Source organism: Tyto alba, unplaced genomic scaffold (genome assembly GCF_018691265.1).
Source record: "Tyto alba isolate M040663 unplaced genomic scaffold, T.alba_DEE_v4.0 Super-Scaffold_33, whole genome shotgun sequence".
Classification (NCBI taxonomy): Eukaryota; Metazoa; Chordata; class Aves; order Strigiformes; family Tytonidae; genus Tyto; species Tyto alba.
In genome coordinates, this window is record NW_024881308.1 from 491,072 (window position 1) to 517,260 (window position 26,189).

The 26,189-nt window shown below is 39.3% G+C and overlaps 1 protein-coding gene across 5 annotated transcripts in view; it reads left to right on the top strand.

The window, feature by feature from the left end:
* Nucleotides 1-26,189, top strand: part of PHF20 (PHD finger protein 20) — a 76,989-nt gene that overhangs the window by 24,820 nt on the left and 25,980 nt on the right. For 4 of the 5 annotated variants that reach the window (XM_042800846.1, XM_042800847.1, XM_042800849.1 and 1 more), the window contains 6 exons: nt 1,097-1,484; nt 1,886-1,993; nt 2,965-3,141; nt 4,448-4,621; nt 16,390-16,668; nt 25,241-25,420. In XM_042800846.1, the coding sequence (XP_042656780.1) occupies nt 1,097-1,484; nt 1,886-1,993; nt 2,965-3,141; nt 4,448-4,621; nt 16,390-16,668; nt 25,241-25,420 (1,306 nt within the window). The remainder of the gene's footprint in view (nt 1-1,096; nt 1,485-1,885; nt 1,994-2,964; nt 3,142-4,447; nt 4,622-16,389; nt 16,669-25,240; nt 25,421-26,189) is intronic. The other variant, XM_042800851.1, reaches the window with a different exon arrangement.

Genomic DNA, 26,189 nt, shown 5'->3' on the forward strand with positions numbered 1-26,189 from the left:
TCAGAGCATGGAAGTTCTGGGACAGCCAGAAATGGAAAGGACACTGAGTGGCAGTGCCCTATTGATATAGCAGTGTTCTTCCTGGCTTGGTGTAATTAAATAAGTACTGTGGGAAATGAGATTACAGTTGAATATTGTATCAGAAGCTTGCTGGCTGGGGTCTGTTAAGGATTTTCGTGTCCTCTCATGCTGAACACAGATTGCGGAAAGAAAGAGTATAAAGTTTTGTTTTTAAATTTACATGTCTAAATTTTAGCCTAATTAGGTTCCTGATGAAGTTGGTGATCTTAGCAAGTTTCAGTAGCAGTGATAATTGCAGGGTAAATACTGGTCTATTTTGAATGAGATGCTTTTGTGAAAGGAAAACAGTTTTTGCATCCAAGTGATTGAGCTATTTGCCCTTTTCTATGCTCTTGACTCCCACTCTTTCTTCAGTGTCCCAAGTAGGCTTTAAGTAGTACTGCACAAATTAATATGGTCCTAACCTGCACATGAGAATGCAAAAATGGTGAATCATAGAATGGTTTGGGTTGGAAGGGACTTTAGAGAACATCTAGTCCCACCCCCCTGCCCCGGGCAGGGCCCCCTTCCCCCAGCCCAGGGGGCTCCCAGCCCCGTCCAACCTGGCCTTGAACCCTTCCAGGGAGGGGGCAGCCACAGCTGCTCTGGGCACCCTGGGCCAGCGCCTCACCCCCCGCACAGGGAAGGATTTCTGCATTAGATCTCACCTAAATCTGCCCTCTTTCAGTTTAAAGCCATTACCCCTCATCCTATCCCCACACGCCCTGATAAAGAGTCCCTCCCCATCTTTCTTGTAGCACCCTTTAAGCACTGGGAGGCTACTCTAAGGTCTCCCTGGAGCCTTCTCTTATGTCACTGAGTTGTGAAAATAATTAATCTGTTGCACTGTCCTGTTGAAGAACTGTTCAAGGACCCATGCAGCAAGTGCCTCTAAGTTTTACTGTGGGTTGCAATAGAGTGTATGCTTTTATCCTTTGAAGAATTGGGCAAGGATGCAAGTCGGCTAAATACAAAGGTGGAGGAGGGCTTTCAGATTGCAGTATGTTAATTTGTGTATGTCATTATTTTATTCTAGAATATTGTGGGTAATGCTAGTCCTAAAGAAAGAGGTAATGAAATTCCATCATCTCCTGAAAAGCGGGAGGAATTTAAAGAACAGAGGAAAGCAACAGGTAATGCAAAGAAAGACAAGGATGAAAAGACATTAAAGACTGAAAAAAGAATTAAGCAATCTGATAAAGAAGCAAAATTGATAGTCGTCTTAGAAAAAGGCAAGGTCTCGGAAAAGAATATATCTAAGAATGGAAAAGAAGATAAAGAGAATATATCAGAGAATGATATGGAATATTCAGTAGATACACAAATTGAGAAGAAGCCTGAGAATGACAATGTAAAGAATCCACAGGAAAACACAAAAGAAACTAAACGAAAACGTGGAAGACCACCGATAACGCCTCCAACAGGTATGTAGCTAAACTTAAGTATTTAGATTGTACATCAGAATCCTTCTAAATTTATCTAAAGGAATTAGAAGTATGTTGCTCTTCCACAGCCTAAGTCTCTAGAAGTTTTTTAAAAACTTTAAAATCATATTTGTTCAGGCCTGGTTAGGACAGCTGGGAGCATACTTGTTAGTCAGGCTTGGAGCTTCAGTGGTCAGAGGTTAAACTTAGGCAAGTAATCTTTGTATATTATAAAACATGTCCGCAGCAGGATTAAATGCTAATATGTAGATTTTGGAAAGACAGGTGAAACTGTATTGTACAAGTCCAGTATTTTAAGTTGTGAGGCTTGAGAATTTATGCTTTAAATAGTTTTGCAGCTTCATATCTATTCAATTTTTGTTCTCTATCTAAATATGTAGAGCCAAGTTCTCAGACGCTGCAGCCTATAACTCTGGAGTTAAGACGTCGGAAAATACCTAAAGGAGGTGAAGTTCCATCAAAGCGTCCTAGGATTGAAAAAAATTTGTGTGAGTTTTTTGGTATTCAACTCTCACAGTATTTGTAGGTATAAGTTCTTGAAGCTTAAGTGGAGGGGGGAAAATGTCTGTAATATTAACCTTGAAATGTGATAGATGAAATGTCTGAAATGCAGCACCTGTTTTTCTTAAATTGGCCATTCATATGTAGCATCATCACACTGAAATTACCTCGTAAATCTTGGAAGCTGGGTTTGATTAAAGGAGCCACAATCTGTGAGTCTTGATGTAGAAGCTCATAGACATAGAGGAGGCAGTGATTATATTGTCTCCAGTATGCAGAAGGTTATAAAAACCTTTTTCTAGTTGTAGAAACTCTTCAGTTGGATGGAGGATCTATCACACTGCTTAGCAAAGAAACTTTAATATTAAATAGATACTCCTGTACTGCAGTCTAATAGCTTCTACTTTATCTTGGTATACAGTGTAGTGATGTTGAAGAACTTGAGTATGTTGCTGAGGAAAGAAAATTATATTCTCTGTAAAAGTATCGTGAACAAGGAGATGAAGATCTGAAGAAGGCTATCTTTCCCTTCCATATGATCACAGTCTTAAAACTTCTGTGTGCATACATTATCCAGTTCAGGGTCAGAGTTGTTTGTGTCTGAATTGTCTCATATAACTTCTGGTATTACTTATGTCTGTGGGACAGTTTCTGTTTAAGGCAATGTTTTACCAGTAAGATACTGATCTGTGTTCTTCAAATCTGTTATTAAAAGGAAAAGTTGAGAGACTTGTAAGATAGGCTTTTGCTCTATTTTATGCTTATTTATAACTGGTAATATGACTGTAGCTTTTATAGAGAGGTCTAATCACCAGGGGTGTTTAGCTTTTGCTATTAATCTCAGTCTTTAAAAAACACACTTTGCAACTGTCACTGGGAGGAGAGACCTTTAAAGTTTGCTTGTGAGCTATTTAGTAATCGTGTCACTGCATTGTACCATTAAATTTGTCTATTCCAGCTCAGGAAAAATTGAAAAACTCTTCAGATAACCCTGAAAGAGACCAGATCAGGAGGCGATCTTCAAGGCTCTCGTCTAGCATTAGCCATGAGATTTTAAGTACAGATCATGTTGTGACTTCAACGGAAGTTCATCCTGTGGAAGATGCAGTGTCTAACCAAAAGGAATCTGAGAAGGGTAAGCAACTTCTTGTATACTCTGAATTTGTGACGGCATGGCAGTCATTTAGCTGTTGCAAGCACTGTATTTTGACTTGCATAACCTTCAGGCTCCATATCTGCAATTAAAACCTGATTTCATCAGTAGTGCAGAGAAAACTCAAGGAAAGTTTATATATCTCTCTCTGGTGCCCCGATTACCTTTTGCTTTTGATTGCTGTATCAGTAACCCTAGTATTTTCCTTGCATGGTGGGAGCTTTTCCAGTAGAGAGATAAGTGGCTGGGATAACTGGCCTTCCAAAAGGAGAGCTCCACAGGTTGTAAAATAACTTCAAGGAAATATTGTGGTTGGTTTGTGTTTTTTTTTTGGTTTGTTTTTTTTTTTTTTTTAAGAGATGCAAGTTATGCTTGTGAAAATTAGTTTTAACATTTTTAGATTGAAGTAGTAACCCAAATGCTAAACTTACAGTTAAATTCTCTTGTTGAACACAGAAAACGTCAAACCAGGATGCTTTTAGTCTTAGACTGGGTGGAGATAATGCTCCTTTTTTCTGCCGTGTGTTTCACTGCCTTTCCCTTTCAGGGGGAGCCCTGATAATGGTTTGAGGAGACCTGTCCATTTTAGGCTATTAAGAGTTAGCAGTCTTTGTGTTCCTAAGCAGCTCTAAATGTAGAGGGTTGTTACAAGTAGCTGTGTTGTATTAGACCAAACTTAAGTTTTTACAACAGCAAGCAGTCTGATCATGGATGAGTATTTTGTTTCACTGTAATGTGATGAGCACACACTATACAAAGAAGATGTAGACAGGTTGGAGAGGGTCCGGAGAAGGGCCACAGAGATGATCAAGGGGGACCGGGCAGCCTGTCGTGTGAGGAAAGGCTGAGAGAATTGGGTTTGTTTGGCCTTGAGAAAAGAAGGCTTAGGGCAGACCTCACCACCATGTTCCATTGTTTAAAGGGTGGCTACAAAGAAGATGAAGACTCCTTTCTTACAAGGAGTCACATGGAATATAGGAGGAGTGATGGATGCAAATTAATCCTGGGGAGATTCTGATTGGGCACAAGAGGAAAATTTTTCACAGTGAAAACAGTCGTTGGAATAATCTCCCAGGGAAGTGGTGGATTCCCCAACATTGGACACTTATAAGATTCAGGTGGACAGGGTGCTGGGCCAGCTTGTTTAGACCATGCTTTTGCCAGAAAGGTTGGACTAGGTGATCCTTGAGGTCCCTTCCAATCTGGTAGTCTGTGATTCTGTGATCAGTGTTCTGGAATATATTTCTATGTGCATTTTACTCAATGAAAATTTTTGCTTCCATTCTAGTCCAGTTAGAAATTCCTGTTGAATCTGACCAAAGTTTCAGTGGACAAGGGTCTCCTAGAAACACATCGCATAGCACAGCACTCAGTACGGATGCCAGTTTACAGGAAGAAAAAGTTGAAGAGACTGAGTCTTCTTCTGTTACTGTTAGAACTCAAGAACCTTCTGCTGCTGCAGGTTCAAATTTCGATTTCATTTTTAATATTGATGCATTTCTTAAGGCAACTGATGCCAGGTGTTTGTTTTTGTATGAGTGTCACTAACAAAAATTTTGTGTTCTTGCAATGTTAATCAAAGGGTGGAAATGCATATTTTTATTTGTCATGGATTCAGCTTTGATCTGTTTTAGAGATTGACAGCAATTTTCCAGAAAGTAGAAATTATCATTTTTAAATGACTGGGTGTAATATCTTTAGGATGTGAATGGTGAAATTAACAAATGCTTGTTTTCAGGTTATAATTTAATGTTTATAATTCTGGATTAAGTTGGACTAACATTTTAAAATATTAGGTTATTTTGTCGTTTCTGGGCTGCAGGTATGCTGTTTGGAAATCCTGATTTTGCATTTCTATATCCTTGTGTTTTGGCTTCTGTTATACTTAAGCTCGAGACTATTTAGAGGTTTTAGTGCAAATTTATGAAATAGTTCAGACATTTCAGTGTCTGTCTTAATAATGCATATATTCTATTTTCTCTTAGCTGGGGAGTGTACTTACCTTGCTTTTTCAAATTAAAATTTCCTATACAGATAGCAGACTATGCCAAAACAGTGCTCTCCTGTGATTATTTATTGTAACTGATACTTCTATCTGCAGCTAACTGGGGAAATTTGAACTAAGAATTCCCTAGTTTATGCCCTATCAGTGAAGCTTAATGTTAAGTGGAACAAAGCATTTAGAGGGATTTGCTCAGCATTACTAGAGTAATCTCTACATGCTATCTTTCATTCTGTTGGTTATTCCACATTTACCCTCCTGCTTGCACGTATCCTCTTTCACCCACTCTAGTGTAACTGTACAAATGAAATGTCATCCCCTTTTTCCACTTATGTGCACCTTCAGTGCAGGAAAGAATTCACCTCCTTCCCTTTGCTCAAGTTTGATGTGCAAATGGTTTTTTACTATTTAAAAATTAGAGCTCATTTAATCTTTCTCTCCTGCCTAACCAGGCTGATGATATATCTACCTGTATTCTAGCTGTGGCATATCCAGAGTCTTTTCTTTGGATTGGCGTTGGGGCCATGCTTTTTCCTTCCCTACATTCTGGCAGTGAGTTCAGAAGATGGGGAGTGACTGCACATTCTTTTTGCTGGTCAGGCTGCTGTGTCTTTTTCAGTTCATAAAGTACCCTTGGATTTATTTTTTTTTTTCAAATGATGGCTTGTAGCTTGTTTTGGCTCATGAAGGCAAAACCACTGCTTGGTTGTTGCACCTGAACAGAGCACTAATCTCTTCTATACGAAGGAAATGCCGTTACTCTCTATTAGCTCTGCGTACATGAGCTATTGACATCCTGCCTGCAGATCTCTGAAGCAAAGGAAGGATGTAAAAAGTGTTGCTCCTTCCAGTGGCTACGAATTTGTTCCTCACCCTCTTACAGCAGGTGAAATCAATTTAATGTACACTTAAAGTTTAAAGTTGAATACTTCCTCTGAGTAACTGCAGTGTAACATCACTGATTTCCTTAAGTTCCTGTGCTGACAACTGTTGAAATTCCTTCACAAGCGCTTGTCAGGTACTGCTGTAATAGTCTGCCCATCCAGGTTAGCGAAACTGGTACCCTGTCTATTCAGAAGTTTGCAGTGCCAGAAATGTTAGCAGCTAGTGCTGTGCTTTGTAGCTCTTTCCTTTGGAATTTGAAGTTACTCTCCTTCAGGGTGTCCTTGAAACTGAACAGGCATCCTTGAATGTAATTTTGTTAAGATGAACAGCCATGTCCTGTTCACAAATTTTCACCCTGGAGTGACAGCAGGATGGCAGGAGGGACTATCTGCTGGAGCAGCAAAGAAGCATTAATTTTTTTTCCTCCTTCATTGGACTTCTGGAAGATGTCCCTGGAGTTCTTAACAGAAAAATTGCAGACACTTGTCTTAGGCATGTGAGAAGGTGTACAGGTACAGTGAACTGAATTGCTCTTAAGTAAAGTGTGCAGAACTTGTACTTCAGAGACAGCTTTTCTAAGGCATACAGTAGGTCATAGCGGTTTTGAAAATCAAATTTTTAGTATGTCTGAAAATATTCTTCACCCTCTACCAAACTGTTTAATAGAAGAGGATGTATGGCAAAGATTTTTATTACAGTGCATACAGTCACCTTTTGGACATGCATTATGTAGGAAAACAGTATGCTAAAGTGCTTTTTAACTTCATTGGTCTTGCATGGTAAACTTACTGAATTTCTTAAAGTGTATTTTAGCTGACAACCATTTAGCCTTTTATTTTGTAAATTGCTGCAGATTTAAATTTTGAAGGGTAGCATTTTTAAGATGACACAACTTCTGTATAATCTTTTGGAGGTACTCACTGAACTACAGATTGACAAACTACAACTTTGTTTTATAATGTGTGAGAATTTGGAGAATGGTAGATCTTGGCTCTTTGAAAGAACACACTGTATTAACATGGAAAAACTGTGTTAATAGTTACATATGTTCTTCCAAACAGTTAATGCAGTATTAAGAAGGCATCTGCTGACATTACCTTTGTAAAATAGTTCAGAAGTAGTCACAGAATATTCTCAAAAATAGAGAAGTTTTTGCTTGGTACCATAACATGGGTAATCACAAATCTTTGGGGTTAGTGGTCAAATCCTATTAAATGCTTCCTGCAAGGCCATCTATTTTCTAACTTAAATACTTATTTAGATGTAAAGCTTTTCAGCGTGTTTCACAATGTCTTTGATGTCATAGTTACTTGAAACTAAAGTGTGTTAAAAATTTTTACTGGCGTACATGAACGGGGGGTGTTGTAGCTGTGTGGTTGTCTTCAGAGAAGGCTTCTTTTAAAAAAAAAAAGTATGGGGATCTGACTTCAGGGTTGTAATGTAGTGAGAGCTGGCATGTACTCAGAAATATGTGTTGGGGGTTACAGCAAACAAATCACTTCTAGTGACTATGAAAGAACAAATACACAAAACAGGCTTGGTTATGTTAAAACCATTACTTCTCTGTATATTTGTTGCTGATGGGGAAATACATTCTTTTTCGATGAAAAAACTTCAGGGAAGTGATTGACAGGTTTAAGGATTTAAGTTGAAACTAAAATGCCAGCAGGTTTTTTTCCTCTACTTGCGTACTTACATTCTGCTAGAGATTACAGATGCAGTTTAGAATTGCCTTGTTTTATCCCTTTGAACTTGTATAATATATATTGTGGTGAGTTGTGTTTTGTAAGGGAGGAAGCAGGGAGAGGAATTCACCTGTACATTTGAAATTTATAAGGTAGTATTTCTCAAATCTACTTTTTTGGCATTTGTGGAGCATAATTTTGGTGGCAGGTAGGTAGTTGTTTTGCCAGTTGATGGGGTTAACACAAAGGACACAGACACCAAGCTAAAGAAATAGGCTTATTTTACTTTAGTTTAAAGCGGCAGAAAGAACAAGCAAGGTAACGCACCTAGTCATTGCTACATAAAGCTGGCTATAGTGATTAAGAAAGATCCATCACCAGTTGCCCTCCTACTTTACCACCCCCCCGCCCCGTGCACCAGCCGGGGAGCCCCGTCCCAGCCAAGGGTCGCAGAGCCTGGCCCGGCAATGGGAAGTCCCACGCAGGGCGCCCGCTCGTAGGGGAGGTCTGTGTCTGTGCTGGGAGAGGGCCCGGCTTTTGTACAGGTTAACAAACAAGTCTATACAAAATGCAGGGGAGATACCTGGTAGATTGACATGCCTCACTCGGGTGTGTCCGGATCTGGCCAGGATCCGGGCACGTCTGAGGAGTTTCTGTTTTTCTTTACATTTGGGATTTATAGTTACTTCCTATTGTTTATTTATAGTTCCCAGGGATTGTTCCCAGGGGTGCATTTTCACACTGATAAAATGCTGGTTGCTTCATGCTGCTGATAAGATGCTGGTTGCTGGTCGGGGGATTCACTCAGAAGTCAACTGTGCTTTGAGGCCAATTGTTTGGGCCTTTTTTGTTTCAGTGGGGCAGGACATTCGTATAATGCTGGTGTGCGGCAGCCATTGGGAGATCAAAAAACTGCGATCTCTTTGGATAACTTTTACCATTATTGCCACTTCCCTCTGACTTCCTGATGGCTGAACATTTGTAATTTGGGCTTAAACTGGGGAGAATTCCAGCTGAACGTGCACTACCTGTGTGTGTGGTGTCAGTCGCACTGATGTGATGTGCGGAATGTGGCCTTCTAAGCTTCCTTAATTGGATACAAGCAGTAAAGCTGAGGAAATGTGACTTGGTCAGATGCCTACCCAAAGCATTTGGCGTAGCTTGTGCACTCTTCCTTCTGGCACTTCTGTCAGTATTTGAGTGAGCTGGATTAAAGTGTATTCAGGAATATGCACTCGTATTGAATTCTGACCTGAAGTTCAGAGCTGTGGTGTGGATTTTGTTTAATTTAAAGGCATCTCATTTAGCATTAGAAATGCCAGACCTGCACCTTGGTGGATGTCCAGATGTGTCAAGCAGGTGTTTTTATTTCAGAAAACTCTTAAGCATGAGAAATAACAATGGTACAGGGTCCTTTTGAGTAAATACTGTCACCTGCAATCCAAGTACAAAAACCTAGATTTCCATACTTAACCAACTTTAAAAATGCTGTTAATGAGTGGTTTGTTGATAAGAGTTTTAAACTCCGTAGATCCTATAATGGATAAATAATCTGTAGTTAAATGGGGATCTGTGTGTTCCTGTATCTGCTTCTGTCTTTACTTGTGGGATTGTGTCTGTACACTCCAGTACCTATAAGCTGCCTGGTGGGGGAACAGTAAGGCTTCGGCTTTCACCTGGGAGTGGCATGTGTGAGCAGCAGCATGACAGGTCTTACAGGGGGGGTCTGAAAACTCCTCAGAAAACCGCCAGTGGCTTCATGCTCCTGGGTAGGTGTTAAAGTGTCTGAACGTGCTGTCCTATAAATAACTGGTGTTGGAGGCTGAAAGCTGACTTAACTTACTTTGTGGTTAATTATCAAGGGAACATACAGACATGTCTCCAAATAACATAGCTGCTCGAATAAACAGTTGTTACTGTCAGACTGCCATGTGTATTAGAGATTTGGGGTTTGGAAAGGGGAGAAGTATATTGTCAGAGTAGGTGGTGTGTGTGGAAAAAAGGGGTATTGTTCCATACCAGATACAAACAAAATAAATCATGGAAGGTGTGAGAAATGCTCAACTGCCATGGATCAATGGCTCAGACAGGATGGGTTGGGAAGCACTTTTTATTACGTTCTTGCAAGACCAGGCCCCCCACCAAGAGGACGCGCCTTTCAGCCATCAAGCAATGGTTTATATCCCTTCCTCCTGGCCGCACGTTCCCTCCCCTGATTCCGCACTGGCTGAGGACTACAGGGTGTGCAGATTCCCAAACTGCCTCCCGACACTCCCCTTTATGGATGTGTTCATACGTCGCATGTTCGTGGAAACGGACCTTGGCTCTCTCCAGGGCAGAGAAGTTAATATGCATGAGCTCATCACTCAAGTGTCCTAAGATGAAAGTTCAAAAGTTCAGGTTCTCCCAAGCCTTTCTGTATCTCCATCTACCTGAAACTAGTTCTGACCAGTGGGTCATCACAGGTGACAAAATACCACTTGTCTTCTAGCAGCAGGCTAGGAACTTAAGCTGTTGTGAATCGCTCTTGTTATTCTTATCAGGTTTGTCATGGGAAAACAACATTCTTTTCCCTACAGAAAGAAGCTAAAGTCAAAAATAACTTCTCAAACTTGTAATAAGTGCAACATTGTAACCCAGTACTAACTTTTTTATTTGTCTGAATCTTTAATTTTAGTCACTTGATGGGAATTAATTTTCTTCCTGTAGGAAAACACTATAAAACATAATAAAATTAATAACCTTCCTTTTCTTCAGTGTGTTTTGTTAGTGTTGTTTTAGCATAGGTGAGTGATGCACCCTGGTAGTACTACTTTTAACTTGCAAGATGTATAGGAAGAACTTGATTTTTATAGCATTGGAATATCAGGAATTTTTAATGACAAAAGTGCTCTTTTTAAAGAATGTTTTCCCAGTCACAGGTAAATGATTCAAGATTTATAGTAGTTGCAGACATTTGTAAAAGCAAATACAATTTTGAGTGTTTATATGCTTGTTACGTTTTACAATGTGTATGTCTGTAATGTGTTCTGAAATGGCAATATAGCATTGATTGTCAAAACTTAAGTTCCTTTTTTAAAATTTTCGGCAGAATTCTAATTACATGTACTAGAGGATAACAGTCCTGTTGTGCTGGTTTCTGGGTCCTCTAATGTTTAGGGACCAAAATTGATGATTAGGATTTAGCTAAATGAAGTTGTCTTTCAGAAAATTGGTTGGCAGTCTGGCACATTTTTGCAGCCAGTTGAAGCTCTGTTTCATTTATCTGAAAACAGTCTTAGTATACAGCTGTTTGTGTGGCTTTTCTTACAAACTGATTTGACTTGAAAGGTGAGCTGCCTTTGTTTTGCACAGATCTGCTATCCTGCTTGTAGTTTTATTTCCTAGAACTCTTAAGATTACTTTTTTTATTTGCATAGACAGGTATCAGGGATTGTATTTGCTTTATACTTACCATGTACTTTTCTGATTTTGTCACTTTTAACTTTGGGTTTCAGTTAAGGAGAAGCATAGTATCTTTGCATCCAGTTTGAGAGAGTAGCTGTTTATCCTGCAGCATAGCTCGGTAGGCTTTGTTTCCTTCAAGGTAGTGTAAAAGTTGTCATTTTAACCCTAACAATATACAGAAAGAAGTCCATCCTGCCTTGCTCCATTAGTTTCTTACAGGTAGACAACACCATCTAGACACTGTTTCAGTTACACCTTAGAGTGCAGGTAAAGCCTTTACATCCACCCAGCTGATAGCCCCCTCTAAAGGTATGTCAAGGTTTGTACAATAGCAGACTCCATGCTTACAAGCTTTTTTGTGCAGTACCGACTTCCCTGTTCTTATTGTTACAAACTCAGTGCCAGCACAGGGAGAAAATGGGGAGTGGAGGAACATATGAAATACTGTCCTGAGTAGTTCTTGCAATATCAAGTAATGTTTCAGGCTCAAAAATCAGAACTTTGTAAACATGTAATGATCTGTAATTATTGATGCCATATGTGTTTATTACACCAAGCATCAACATGAGTGGGTTCTGGACACACTGGAAATGTTTGGATGCTGTCCTTACCTAAAATTGTTTGAGAAGAGCAATTAGGCAAGATGTTCTTTGTTTCACAATGGAGATCTTGAAAAACAAAGGCTCTGGAAAATAAAGAAACATAGTTTGGGTGCTAAAGTGGTGAACAGGAACACTTTTGGTGAGCTCAAGTAAAACACAAGATTCCAGAAGAAATAAGACCAACGAAATAGGTGATTAATGAAGAAGGCAGCCCAACGGTGTGAAGTGATCCAAAGCACAGTGTAAAAAGTGTCAGCTCAAGAAAGGTAACAAACAAATAATCTTGAAGATAATAGATGGAAGCATCAGAGAACATAGGTTTTAGAGAGACTGTATTTAGTTTAACAGCAGGTGAAGGAATAATTTGATCTTTGTGTAGTATTTCTATGGAGACCTGGAAAGAGACCCTAGAAGTCTCATCAGTTTAACAGACAATTGTGTGTGAAGATCTAATGGCTAGAAACTGCAGCAAGGACAGCTTTAATTGGTGGAAAATGCTAAGTGTTATGTGCACTGCTGGCTTTCAGGGATAGCTTACCAGTGTGTTGCAGAGGATGCCTCAAGATGTCAGACCATCAGTTAAGATACTGTGCTGCTGCCAAAAATTCCTGTCCCAGCAGGAGTCAATTCAAACAAAGAATTGGTGGGGGGGGAAAAAAAATTTCTTGTAGACTCAGAAGCTTCACACTGTGACATTTTACTGTAAACTTACTACTGAATGTGGTCATAGCTTGAACCTTGGATAATACAGCACAGTGAGAAGTGAGAGAGGTTGCTGACTTGAATGCTGAAGGGATGTTTTTCTTCTCTGTAGTGAAAGTTAAAGGAGTCACTGTTTGCCCTTGAGTCCCTGTGCTTAATATTGTAAGGGCTAATTGAATCTTGGGTGAGGAGTTTTAATTTTGGTTATAAGCATGGAAGAAATAGCAGGTGGTAGGTCTATCACTAACTTTCCTCTGTACTCAGAGAAAACACACACCAAGCTCCTGAAAAGTGCCTGAAAATCTGAAGCTAATACAGCAAGACTTTCTTTCCATAGAAACCAGTTTTAGTACCATGCATTGTGAGCAAAAATATATGTATGTGTAAGGATTGACGTTCATCCCTTTAATTGTTGGTGTAATGAATCTGATTCAAGAGCATTTGTCTGGGAGCACAAGCTCTTCAGAGGCTCTCCTGCATGGTGGAATTGGGCATCTGCTTCTTACTGTGCCCTGGTGCCAGTGTTCTATTGTGTTACTTGTAAAGAAAGTAAATGTGCCCAAATGTGATAAGCTTTTGTCAAGGTTTGAGCCCACTCACTCCTTCCCGTCTCGCTAACGGGAAGGAAAAAAATGAAGCAAAATGGCTGAGGGGTGCTCACTCGTTACGGTCAAAGGAAAAAAACCATCACTTTAATTCAAATGCTAGCAAAGACAGCACTTAACAGACAAAGTGGGACAGTGAGAAATCCCCCACCACATCTAAAAACACCTCACCTCACCACTCCCTTCTCCCCGGGCTCAGCTCTACTCCCCATCTCTCTAACTGCTCCCCCAGCGGCACAGGGGGCAGGGGAGTGGGTTACAGTCAGCTCCATGCTCTTTCCTCCTCAGGAAGTGGGGGTGAATGCCGTGTGCTCCTCCGCTGCTCTGTGTGGATCCCCTCCCACTGCAGACAGTCCTCCATGGACCTTCTCCGGGGCGAGTCCTCCCCACGGGCTGCAGCCGTTCCCACGCTGCTCCGCCGTGGGTCCCCGCTGCGTGTCGCAGTGCTCCCGGTGCTGAACCACAACAGCGGGGGCTGCTTCTCCCCTCAGAGTCCTGGCTTCTTTTAAGTGAAGTTACCTGTCCTGGTGTGGGCTCCTCCACAGGCTTCATGTTGGCCTCTGCTCTGCTGGTGACCTCCGTGGGTGGCAGGGTGGGTGGCCCTGCCATCTCCATGGTGTAAGGGGTCTCTGCTCTGGCGCACCTCCCTCTCTTCCTCCTCCTCCTCCCTTCCCCTGACCTGGGTGTTCGTCCTTCTTGTAACTCCTCCTCACGAGTCCCAGCCCCCTCCCGGGTTCCCCTTCTCAAATACGTTATTGTAGAGGTGCAGCCACCATTGCGGGGCGGCTCGGCCCTGGCCCGAGGTGGGCCCAGTTTGGAGCCGGGGGAGCTTCGAGGAGCTTCTCCCAGGGGCCACTGCTGTAGCCCCCTCCCCCGCTACCAAAAAATGGGCCACAGAAACCCAGCACAACTTTGTTTCAAACTGCCTGGTATTGTCTGTGCTTTTATTGGTTTGAATAGATTCTTTCTGCCTGTTGCAGTAAGTTTTCATCTGCTTTCCTTCCCCTTCCCCTGTGTCTTGGTTACCTCTGTTTCTAAACTTCAGCTAACATGATCCTGTGCTCCTTTTCTAACTTGTAGCTGATCAGTTAGAAGCCATTCCATGTATCTTCTCCAGAATTTGTCCATCTCACTGGAGAGGAAGTGCTCTGAGCTTGGATACAGGGCCTCATGGTGACAGTTGTGTGACAGTACAATAATTTCCCTTGTCATCTCTGTAATATTTTTTGGTTAAATCTTCGGACCTATCACCCCCGTTGCAGTTAAGTTTTCCTATCTTCAATGTTAATTATTAAATAGAAACAAGTTCTCTTTCATTGTCATCATTCTCATAAGCTTTACAGTCAAGAGAACATTTCTGCACTTGATTTCACTAAAACCACGGGCCATTTCACTGATGGTTCCTGAAATAATTTTTCATTCTTTATCTATGCAACTTTTGATGGTGTACAGTATATTTTGATTTTGGTATTGTCCAACTTTGTCATTCTGCACATGTGATCCAATTGTCTGGCTGTGTTGCAATCTTATTACCATAACTGCTTGAAGCAGCATCCCTGTCAGCATGTTCTTAATATGGCTATGCCAAAATGAGTTTCTTTTTCTCCTTGTTGGTATCTTTATGAAGCACTCAAAATAAGTCTTCATTTTTACTGTTTTCTTCTCAAAATTAACTGAATATTTTTTCTTTTTAACAGGTCTGATGTGCATATGACTTCTTAAACCTTCCCTGTACATCAGCCTCCATAGTACCACTACTTTTTTTTTTCTCTATGAATGATTTCAGGTTTTGTTTCTTTGTCATAAGTACTTAAAGACTAGAGTGTGCTTCAGATACAGCTATCTAGGATGCTTTCCTTCACTATGACATAACCTTTAAGTATGCAGTTCAGTAGCACTCGGCAATTTTGTTGCCACATGCTAAAAATTTCTGAACAAGCTGTCCAGTGTTCTTAATTCAACATCATGTTGACACTACCTTTAACACCACCATCCAGTGCATTCCAGCATATGTGCACGTGTGGAAAGTCTTCTGCAATTGTTCTTGTTTGTAATATTTCTGCATCTTCTTATTCCTTGTTTTCAACTACTTCTAATACAATGCCTTTAATTCATGTGCTGTATACCTTCAGCTTTGCATCACTGTTGCTATGTCTGGGTCTTAGATTTAAACGTTTTTTCTTAATCCTCTAAGTTTGAAAATACTTGTAAATATGGAAATAATATTTTAATTCTGTCAAGACAAATAGAAAAAATATATTTGGAACCTGTTTTGTAAAAATGACACCTACTTTCTCTTGTCCTCTGGTTGGTGAGGGATTTTTTTGATGCTGTGTGCTGTGATGGATAATTGCCTGGATCTCTTGATATCTGTTTCCAAATTTCTCTCTCTCCTCTGTTGTATTGGGTACAGATACTGGTCTCAGTAATCTGGTTTACTTAGTTCAAAATGTTTATTTTGTGTATTTCTTAGCAAAAACATGAATTAAAAGTTCCTGAAATGCTGGAAGAACTGGGAATTTACCAGGTCAAGTTAAGGTATAGGAGTAGGTTGCACAGCAGTGCTCTGTAAAACAGATGCCTTAAAATGTTCTTCATTGGAGTCTGAAGACTTTCCTTGCTTTTTTTTTAAAAAACTAACCAACTATAGCTCAGAGGGGACTTTTTTTCTTAACAGGTGCAAGCAATTGTCCTTTTGCTTATTTTCATTCTTTCATTGCTGTTTGAAAATTGAAATAAATTTCAATTTTACTTGAAAAGGGTAGTTCTCAGATACTGCTTCTGTTGTTCTTGGAAGTAATCAGACTTTGGTGATAGGACAAGGCATCTGGAAAGCAGGTAGCAAAACAACTATAAGCAAAGCAGCAGAACTATTTTCCTTGGAAAGTGTCTTCACCAAAGATGTGAACAGTTATAAACAAATAAGTACTTGATAGAACATAATCTTCAGTGGTCTGACTAAAATACACAATCTCTGTGTAATTCAGTTTTGTTTCTATGGTGGTATTATATTCAGTGAAGGGACTTGTGGAAGCAAAGTGTTGTTTTCTGACAATAACTCATTCATAAAAACATGGGCATCATGATGACCAATTTTTAAGAGCACAATAGGACAGAGTTTTCCCTTAAAAGCTATTGATCTTGAAGGCAGATAAAACATTAAAATTTTATTTTTAGCATTTCGTAGCTAACGTGTTTGAATGCATGCTCATTTCTTAACTTTTTTTATTGTTTTAACTTTAGGAAACCATTTGATGAATATAGCAAATGCATGGGGGAATTTATCTGTTTTGTTCTTACAGTAACAAAATCTTGTAGGAGAACAGATTTTCTTGCATCAAAAAAAGCTGCAACTGTTGATCAAGATCACAAGTTTAGATGCAAGTTCTTGGACTGTTCAAAATCCTTCCGCAAAGCCAAGTTATTGCATTATCACATGAAATACTTTCATGGAGTGGAGAAGGCTGCAGAATCACAGCAGAACCCTGTAAAAAGAAATATTCAAACCAGAGCTTCTTTGGCTTCTGAAAAAGCTAATCAAGAAAGGTCAAAAAGAGGACGGACCACAGCTGGTTCATTGTGTAAGTATATTGCTGATCTCTTCCTTTTTTTAAACAGCAGCAGGCAGGACAAACAGGAAAGAGCAGAAATAGATGTTCTTTTGGGCTGAAGGAGTCTCTGTAGGACTCCATCTTAGCATATTTCTTCGTGGAGAAGAGTCATAATATGTGTGAACATTATGTTTCAGAGAAAATAAAACTGAAGAAATTTCCTCATCTAGAAATATATATCATGTTCTGTAATGAACAGATTATGCAGCTTCTCTTACTCTTCTGTAAGAACTCAGTTGAGTATTAAACCTCTGTTCTTTTTCCAGAACTACAGTCCCCTGAGTTTCTGACACTTTTTTTTTTTCTCCTGGCTTGACAAACATCTAAATAGTATTGTTTGAAGACTTTTGTCCTTTTCTGTATTAAGGAAACAGTCTCAGTAACTCCAGTTCTCTCCTATTTCTTAGGTTTTACAATTCATGCTCTGACTTCAAGACTATACTTATCAAGAAATCCAGTACCGGTTTCTGCAGTATTTACTGTTCTCATTGCTGGACTTGTGAGGGAAAAAAAGTTCTAGTATTTAATAAATGCAATTACTACAGCTGTACCTGAAAGAGATCCTCGCATAACTGATGGGTAGTGGAAAGGGATTAAAAACTTAATGTCGAGGGAAAAAAAAATTACTTAATTATAACTGCTTTACAGTCTTCAGAATCACATTAACTTCTGCTTCACTGTTTCATTTTCTGAAGCACTTTCTTCCTAGTCTTGCATAACATCAGAGTGGCAGTCTAGGTCTAGTTGTAAACTGCAGTGTTGTTAACCTATCTAAACTTCGTTCTTGTGGACTGGACTTCTCTTTGTACTGCAGGTCCATAAGAATTGTCGTCTCTTCTGATTGAGCCTGTTTTTTAAAATCCGGCTTTCTCTTTACTGAATTCCTTGGCGTTTTTTGTCTTTGCATTTGATCTTTCATTACTATTCTATTTAAGAATTTCAAAGTCTTGCAAGTTGTTCAGTGACCTACAGCAGAATATATCTAGCCTTACCTTGCTTTGTGTCTGCTTTTCTTAATGTGTCCAGCAATATTTTTTCATTTGACCTGTTACTGCCTGTTCCTAACAAGTGTATCTTAACATACTGCTGCTGCTGCATGTAAACTTCTATAGCCCAAATGCTTCTGTAACTTTAAATAATGCAAAGGCATAAGATTTGATTAGGTAGAGGAAGATTTTTCCTTAAATACACTGGGATGTACCAACTTGTGTGTATTAGTATACTTTGCATGCAGCTTAAATGAAACCAAAGTACTGCCTTGACACACACACCTGAGACAAGTGCTCTGAAGAACGGCTGCTAACAAATGCACAGTGATCAAAAAAGGTTTCTTGGATGTCACATGCTTTTCCATAAAAAGACTTCTATTCTGCTTTTTGTAACTGAGTAATTATTTTGGTTTGAGAAGTTGCTTTCATGTGATTGTCTTGAATGAACTGACTACTGACTCAAGGTCTTGATCCTTTCGTTTATTCTTTCCCCCATGTGCACATTGTTGATTTGATGTCATCACCTTGACTGCACTGGCAGGTAACTCATTATGGTGTTGAGTTGTGACTGCATTTGCTTATTTTAAGTCCCCACCCCTTTCATTCTCCATTTGTGGATGGATACTTTTAACCTATCAGTGTGCTTCTTAGCATATCCCTGCATATAGCCCCTGGGTTGTGCTGACTGCTGTTGAACAGTGCATCAAGGTGGAAGGCAGAGCCTGCTGTTGTGGAGCTACAGTAAGGTTTTTCTTGATGAGGAAAAGTAATGTCATTTTATATCAGTTATATATCTGATATTAAGTGACATTTGGTTTTTAACTCAGTGTGTTCTTAACTATTCTAGTTTTTGTTGTGGATGTACCACACATTCTAAAGTAGAGCTAATGGGGTTTATGAGCTCATATTGTTGCATTTTGCATTCTGTTCTCCTGTCTTTTTGCAAGCATCTCGTCTGTTCTTAATGGTGTATATAGGAGGACAGCCTTTCCTCCTATATACACAGCAAGACTTTCTCTACATCTACTGAACACTTCAATTTCAACTTTTTTAAAGGCTTTTCAGGATGTGCTACTTGGTGAGAGTGAAGGCTTTTGAATACATAATGAAGTATGATACATGGTGGGTTTACTTTGATCTTTACAATCCTTTTGTGGGTGAAAATTCTCCTGTTCGGACTGAATATATTTAAATCATTGTACCTTTTGGTACATGTTTCTGTTTCTTCATTATATTAGATAGGTTTCAGTGCTTAAGAAGATGGTGGTTTCTAACAGGTAGGACTTCAGAAATCATGAGTATTGCTATTTCATAAGCTTGGAGATGCTCTTGCTTTAGGAGCTTTATCACACTTAAGTCCTTACCTCAGAAGTTTGATTTTGGAGTTCTGGGCCTCCTTACTGTCTCTGCTACACATTAAATTCAAATAAATAAATGCTGGGGGTGGACTGCTGGCTAGATTTAAAGTGAAAATACTTAATGTTCCTTAAGTTCTAGGAAACTATACAGTATTCAGAAAAGTAGTGCTTAAGATCAGAATTTCAACATGTAGAAAAGATGAATGTAAGTGGTCTCCAGTGACCATGTTGTGGGGTGTAGAAAGGAGCAATTCAGGTATAATTACTTTGCACTAAAGTGGAGACTCTGAAATTTCAACATCTGAAATTTAAGTTCTGCCATTTGATGTTGGCTTCAAAACTTGAGTGAGCTGGAGAGGTTAATGTCAAACTGATTTGTCCCGTCTCTCCCTTTTCCCTAAGAAGGATCTTACCTTTGCAGTGGCAAATTTTACAAATACCTCTCTAAATTCTGTAGTGGTCCCTCATTGAACTGAGGGGAAGGAAGTACCATTGCCTAACTTGTATTTTAGATACGCCTTACTATTCTGAACAGAATGACAGACTTAAATGGCTACTGGATGCATTCAGGCAATACCTCTTCTCTCTAATTTATTGGGAAATATACAATATCATTACAAAGAAATAACTCTTCCCCCAGCCCCATGTTATAATACCTCTGTGAGTATTGCTACTATTTGGTCTTTACTGAAAGGATTGTCCTTATAAAGAATAAGGGAGTTGATTTTGTGTCCCCCTGAAATATAGGAGATGCAGGCTTTTCTGCCCTCAGCTCTTACGCTGGATTACACCTCTGCAGCTGCATTATAGAGCCACCTACAGTCTTCTGTTAGAGGAAAATCAAGACCTGCAGAAATGTATGTGGGGCGCATAAGCCTAAAAGAAGCTTTTTGAGCATAGGCTGCAGATGGCTTCTCAAAAGTCTGTCTTGCAGGAGAGAGTTGCTTAAGTTTTTGACAGCTCAAATCGAGATGTTCTATCAAATTTATCACTTGGAAATTGAATGTGGTGTAATATCAGTTAAAATTTTTTGGCTGGTGGTTGCTTGTTGATTGCTGTAATAAAGAAGTAGAACCGCATTCCATGTTCATATGCATTAAGATAGGCTTTTTTGCTTTGTGGTCCCAAGCACTTAGTTTACTGTTTAAGTATGTCATCCCATACTGTGACTTGTGCCCTATAAACACTTATTGTAAACAACTTCCTCTGAAAGTGCCAGTTTTCTCTTTTGGATAGACCACTCCAAGGCCATGAGGCATGGAATAGCTTCATTTAATTCTTTGTATCTGTAACTCATAATCTCAATATCAATGTCTGATCATCTTGACTTTGAGTCTTTCTGAATCACTGGCTTTTATTTTAGTAAAATCTTTTCATTTGAAGATTCAACAAAATTTAATTCATGCCTTTGTGTTGAACAGTTTTCCTGAAATCTGAAAGTCAACTTGTGCCAGACTTCAGTGCTTGCACACCTTATGTACCTCATGTCAGACCTTGGAGAGGCTCTATAATTGATAGGTAGTAAAGATTTGTCCGGAAATTCTAACCTGGATAGATGTGAACAAGTAGGGGAGTTGATAGGGGTGTGCAAGGAGATGCTATCAAAACCTTCACTAAGGTGGCCGATGTACTCATAATGCTCTTAACCACTTAGTAGTGTTGACAGACTTGTTACTGCCCTCAACACAACTGTTGTACTGGCAGGGACTTCATCAGTTGATACCCTTATGCTCCTAGGATGCAGTTCAGTTCCCCTGAGGAGTTTTGCTCTAATGGAACTTAAACCTGGTTTTGAGACTTGAAAAATACTGTGCAGTCTTAGACTGCAGTTTTGGTATGTGGGTATATAACGGCAGCCTCAGTCTGGCAAATTGCTGCCAGTCTTGGCCGTGATGTTCTCCTTGCCATGAGGAAGGAAAGAAAGCAACAGACCTGCAGTTTGTAGTTCAGAGACTGCAGAAAGTCTGCCCCTACTGAGGAGTCCATATTTAAAGTCTATGCTTAAATAAAAAAATGTGCATTCTGTCAGTAGGTTTAAATTTTTGTACATGACCTTGTTGTTAGAAAATTCTGCCTACTTAAAGTTAGTTACAGTATGTCATCTTAATGCATAAGTGTCTTAATGCCAGGAATACATGTAAAGAAAAAAGGGGTCTTGTATTTACTCATGTTACTGATGAGATCCTAACTGTGCGTGTATAGGAAACAGATGGCAAACTTGTTTTGACAGCTTAAATATCTAAGACATCCAGTTGTCAACTGATAGCTGTTTAACATGTCAACCTTTGGCACGTGGCTTAGTGGTTTTCAGAGCGATCCTTTTGGGGGGGTTCTTGTTTCTTCTAAATATTGGCTGACAGATGCCTCTTTGCTAGACAGTTGGGTGACCTATACACACAGGGTTTCTCACTGGAGTAGGTAAAGATCTGCATTAACACCCTCTGTGTTCTGCAGAATTGCTGATTGTCTTTGTGGCTTATCTTAAGAATACTGCATTTAGTTTGTGGAGGATGGTTGTGTGAAAGTCAAGACGATACGTGGTCTTTCAGTTCTTGAAAATATCAGTGGATATTCTCAGCAAATGATCTCACAGCTGTGGATATTGAATATTGTCTAATTTGCAGACTTGAGTCTCTTTGCTTCCTGTGAAAGCTGAATTACCTTCTTAACTGGGGTCTGACATCTTTTGTGTTCCACTGGACAGGAAGCTATTGCCTTGTTGGTCACCAAGTCTTGACATGCTTCTCGTAAGTCTCTGTCCTTGTGGTTTCTGCATGGTCAAGGTGGTTTCATATCAGGTCTGTATTTGTTAGTTTGTAAGACCCTTCACTGCTTCTGGATCAGCTCTTTATATGGAAGAGGATACTTCTCCCAGAATTATAGAAGAAAGACCTGAAAGAACTCAGTGGAAGAAGGCTAGGGGGCAGTTAATCAGCAAACCTCTTCATCTGCAGTTTTTTATGAATGTATCTCCTGCTCCTGTCAGTGGTATTTAGCATCATCTAACCTAGAAATTAATGACATTCTAGATTGTAAAAGTATTAAAGTGTACTAATATCTATTTTGATTTTTGAGTTGGTGACCATCAGGAATGTGTGAAAGTTACAGCTTAGATGCCACCTGTGACCCACTTCAGGATATCTCTGTAAGACAAGAGCAGGTGTCATCATGGGACCTGCATAGACAGCTTTAGGAAATTCACAGGAGTCTCTTATGCACTTTCTAATAGGAGTCTCTATGAACATAGTCCTGTTGTTCACTACAGACTCGTGGTACAGTCATCTTCTTGCCTGGTAGCCTCAGTAGAGTGCTTACAAGAGAAGTTAGTTATAGCACTAGCAAAAATTGAAGGTGTTGTCCTTCTAAATACTGTGTATTGTGCACTCTGCTCTGTGTTGGCCTTTCTTGAAACTGCAAGTTGGGATTTCCTGTGATTGGGAGGAAGCAGAGGAGTAAGAAGCCTTCTAGAGAGTGAAGGGGAGAGTGGGAGGATGAAAGCACGTGGCACACTCTGTAGGTGATGCTCACTCAGAGAGTCTGAACTTGGGAAACATGCAAGTTTTAAACGCATATGCCAAAATACAAGTTTTTGGTTGTAGCTGTTACGGTAAGTAATTGCTCTTTGTTCTTTTGGGGGTAATTTTATAAATTGGCCTGTCTGAATTATAATTGAAAACATTGTATTGGGAAGAAACAGGACACTAAATGTGAAAGGCTTAAAAGTTTGGGTCTTCATAGCACAAGTTTTAATGTTTACTTCCCCAAAAGTTTAGAATAACTTTCTAGTTTTTCGTCTCATCTACTTGTCAAATTTAGTCTCAACTCCTAAAATATATTTCAGAGTGCTCAAAGATCTCATAGACCCTCTAAACTTTTCTATCAGTGGAACAAAAGGTACTTCAAAACTTAACATATTTGCTTCTATTTTTTGTCAGTTATTGAAGAAAAATACATCAGATATGTGATAGAGTACCCTTGAACTCCCCCAAGACACTGTTACTGGTGGCTGAAAAATCTTACAGAAATCTATTAACATTTATGTGTCTTAAAAGTTACAATATATTCTTAGCAAAATCTCCTTACAATTCAGTCTCGCAATGCTAAAAAAAAAAAAAAACAAAAAAAAAAAACAAAACCCAAATGTGAAATACAGCTTTGTTCCACCAAGAGTCTGTTCACAGATTTCAGCCCACAGGAAGACCAGGTGCCTTATGCTCATTGAAACACCTCTGGGATCAAGGTGGCCATGGGGTTCTTCAAACAATTCGTGAAATGGAGTTGGGCTGTTGGGTGAGGGGAAAGTTAGGAAGCCGGAATGAAGGTTGTCTGGTTTGTATAGATTTTTGTATTGTCATTTTGGGGTTCCGTGACATGGTGTTCTGTAAATATTTTTGAAACTTAAAAAGGAATGGTAGAGAATCGGGAAAGCTTAAGAAAAGCTTGTTTACATGTCTTCTCACCGTATACTGCTGCGAACAGTTTGCATTACAGAAAGTTTGTCAGGACACTGGTGTTCCCAAACAGGTTATGAAGTACCTTAATCTTATTTCTCAGCTACTGTGTACAATGGGAAAAAGTTTTGTTTGTCTGAACTGGTGAGGTCTTATTCAACCTAGTAATCATGGAAGTCCTCAGATGAGCAAATTTTGTTAGTAGTAAGTCCTACAAAAATATACCTGTATTTAAAAACCCCCCTCTTTATACTTCTTCCTGCAAGAGAAGTTAGTCCTGTTGAAGATGGAAGGCCATACTCATACTGCAGTATCATACCAAGGAGTATTTTCTGCTTTTGATAATTCTTTGTGGACAAAACATGCTACTTTCTACAGTCTTATAAGCACCCGGGTAAAGGCAACAGTAAATTGCCTGAATGGACAAAAGGTACCTTTATGAGACAGTCTTGTGTGGAAATTTGGGGTTTGGTCTAATTTCTGTCTTCTGTTGTAGCTGCTGTAAAGTACTGTGGCAAGTGACTGGAAGGTAACAATTTGGTTACACAAATAGTTATGAATGACTCCTATTCTTTTTAAGATGTACCGCAACTTCAGAGTGAGAGGACCAGGGAAAAAGTCATTTGATGGTCTTCAGATTTCTGGATTTTGGAGTTTCTTTTGCTTGAAGAGATCCACTTGATTCTGAAAGCTCTGTAATGACATGTCTTAATGTGCCTTGTTATAGATTCAACTTGAAATGCTGGTCAGGGCAGGCTACTTGATATCATTTTTTTCTCCTAAGTATGCTTCTTGGACTCCTCATTCTGTTCTCAGTCATTTTCAGTTACTGCTCACAGTTGTTTAGTTAGAGGTGTCCAAATGAAAATCCTGCTGGTATGTAGATCTTCAGACAGGAAGGAAGGTGCCTTTCATATCCACTGAACTTTTGAGATGCTGCTGCTGATAGAATTGGATATTCTTGAAAGTCAGCAAGCTGTCACCTCCTGGGTCTCATTGACTAAGTTACTTGATGTTGTACTCCAAAATGGCAATGTACTTGTCTCATTTAGTCTGGCTGTTGTACATGCTATGCAGCTGTAGCTTTTATCAGCTTCACCTCTTTTTCCTTGTCCAGGAGTCTTTCAGTAGGAGTTGCTAGCTGTAGTTATGATGAAGAGAACTTTTTTGACTTGACTTACATAGTAAATGGAATCTCAGATAAAGCCGTGTCTGTGTATCATGAATTTTAGGTAGAGGTACGGAATTCTTGCATCTTACTCAAAGCACTGTTTCAGTGGTATGTATTTAAAAATTGACCTTCCTTAGATGTGCAGAGCTTCTCTATGCCACTTCTGTATGCCTCATTACAAAGCACATTTTTGAGGACAGGCTGTAGCTCTTCTAATTAAATCAATAGGTCCCCTTTTCTTTTAAAGTAACAGTAAAATTTATCTGACCCGTTCTCTGCCAGACTGAATTGTTTCTCTTACCATCCTTCTTCAAAGCTGTGGTATTTCTGGAACAAAAGAGCATTCACTTATATCCACTGTTCTTTTTGGGGGGGGTGAGTCCAACAAAAGCATTATAGCTTTTAACCTTTAAATCAGCTTGTGTTTAAAAGCTTTTCTGTGGTCAAGTTGCTAGGACTGCGAGTTGAGCAGTGTCTGAACAGAAACACGGACTAACAGGACTGCTGCTTGTGAAGTAGACTTACATTTTGAAAGTAGTTAAAGCTTGGTCTTGGTCTTTATTCTCTTTGTAGATGCTCCTCTACACATAGCCCTAAGGAGTACTCCATATAGGGATGAAAAAATAGAAAAGAGAAGAACTTCATCTCCTGTAAGTGCATTAAATAGTCACCGACATTCTGTTAGAGAACAAACCAAGAACCACATAGCAAGATCACTGCGGAAGCATCAAGAAAAAGAAAGAGTTGAAAATGGTATGCCTTTTTAGTTTAACATTAAAAAGTTAAACTTGGAAGAGTCCTGGAAATGTTTTAAGCATTGTAAGGAACTGATAATATTGATAGAAATTATTCTCTACACCTTTTAGAGAGTTTAATTTTTTATGAATGTACAGTATAAAATGTAAGTGATGTTTTTGCACTTTTTCTTTGCAGTAGTTTCAAATGAAGAATCGATATAGGGTATTTCATAAGTTTTCTTGCTATACGCCTTGGGGTTCCTTTTTCCCAGTCAGTGTGCAATGTTTTTAAGATGTAAAAAGTACTAAGGTATTTAAGGGCACAAAAAGATTTTACTTGTTTTCTGCTTGATATGTGTGTCTTAATTCTGTTAAACTCTTGGTTGTCAGAAGCATTAAGTATTTTAAGTAATCCTGAGCTTGAGATACCTAAACTTAATAAAACAAAAGAAAAAGGGGGAGGGGGGTCAGGAGGGGAGGAAGAGGGGCAGAACAACCTAGTTTTTTCTTTCATAGTTTTTTTAATAGCATTTGGCTACTTCTGGTAGTCAGCACTCCTTGCTACTAAACTTCTCTGAATAACTTTACTTCACGACTTTAGCTGTTCAGCAGTATAGTGTAAACCCTGTTTGTTCTGGAATCTACTATAGTATAGGTGGGTAACAGCCATACCGGAGATGAAGCATGTGTATCTGTACATACAAACTAATATATATAAGTAATACATATATTTAAATATTTATATATAAAGTAATATATAAATAATTCCCAGCATACATCCAGAT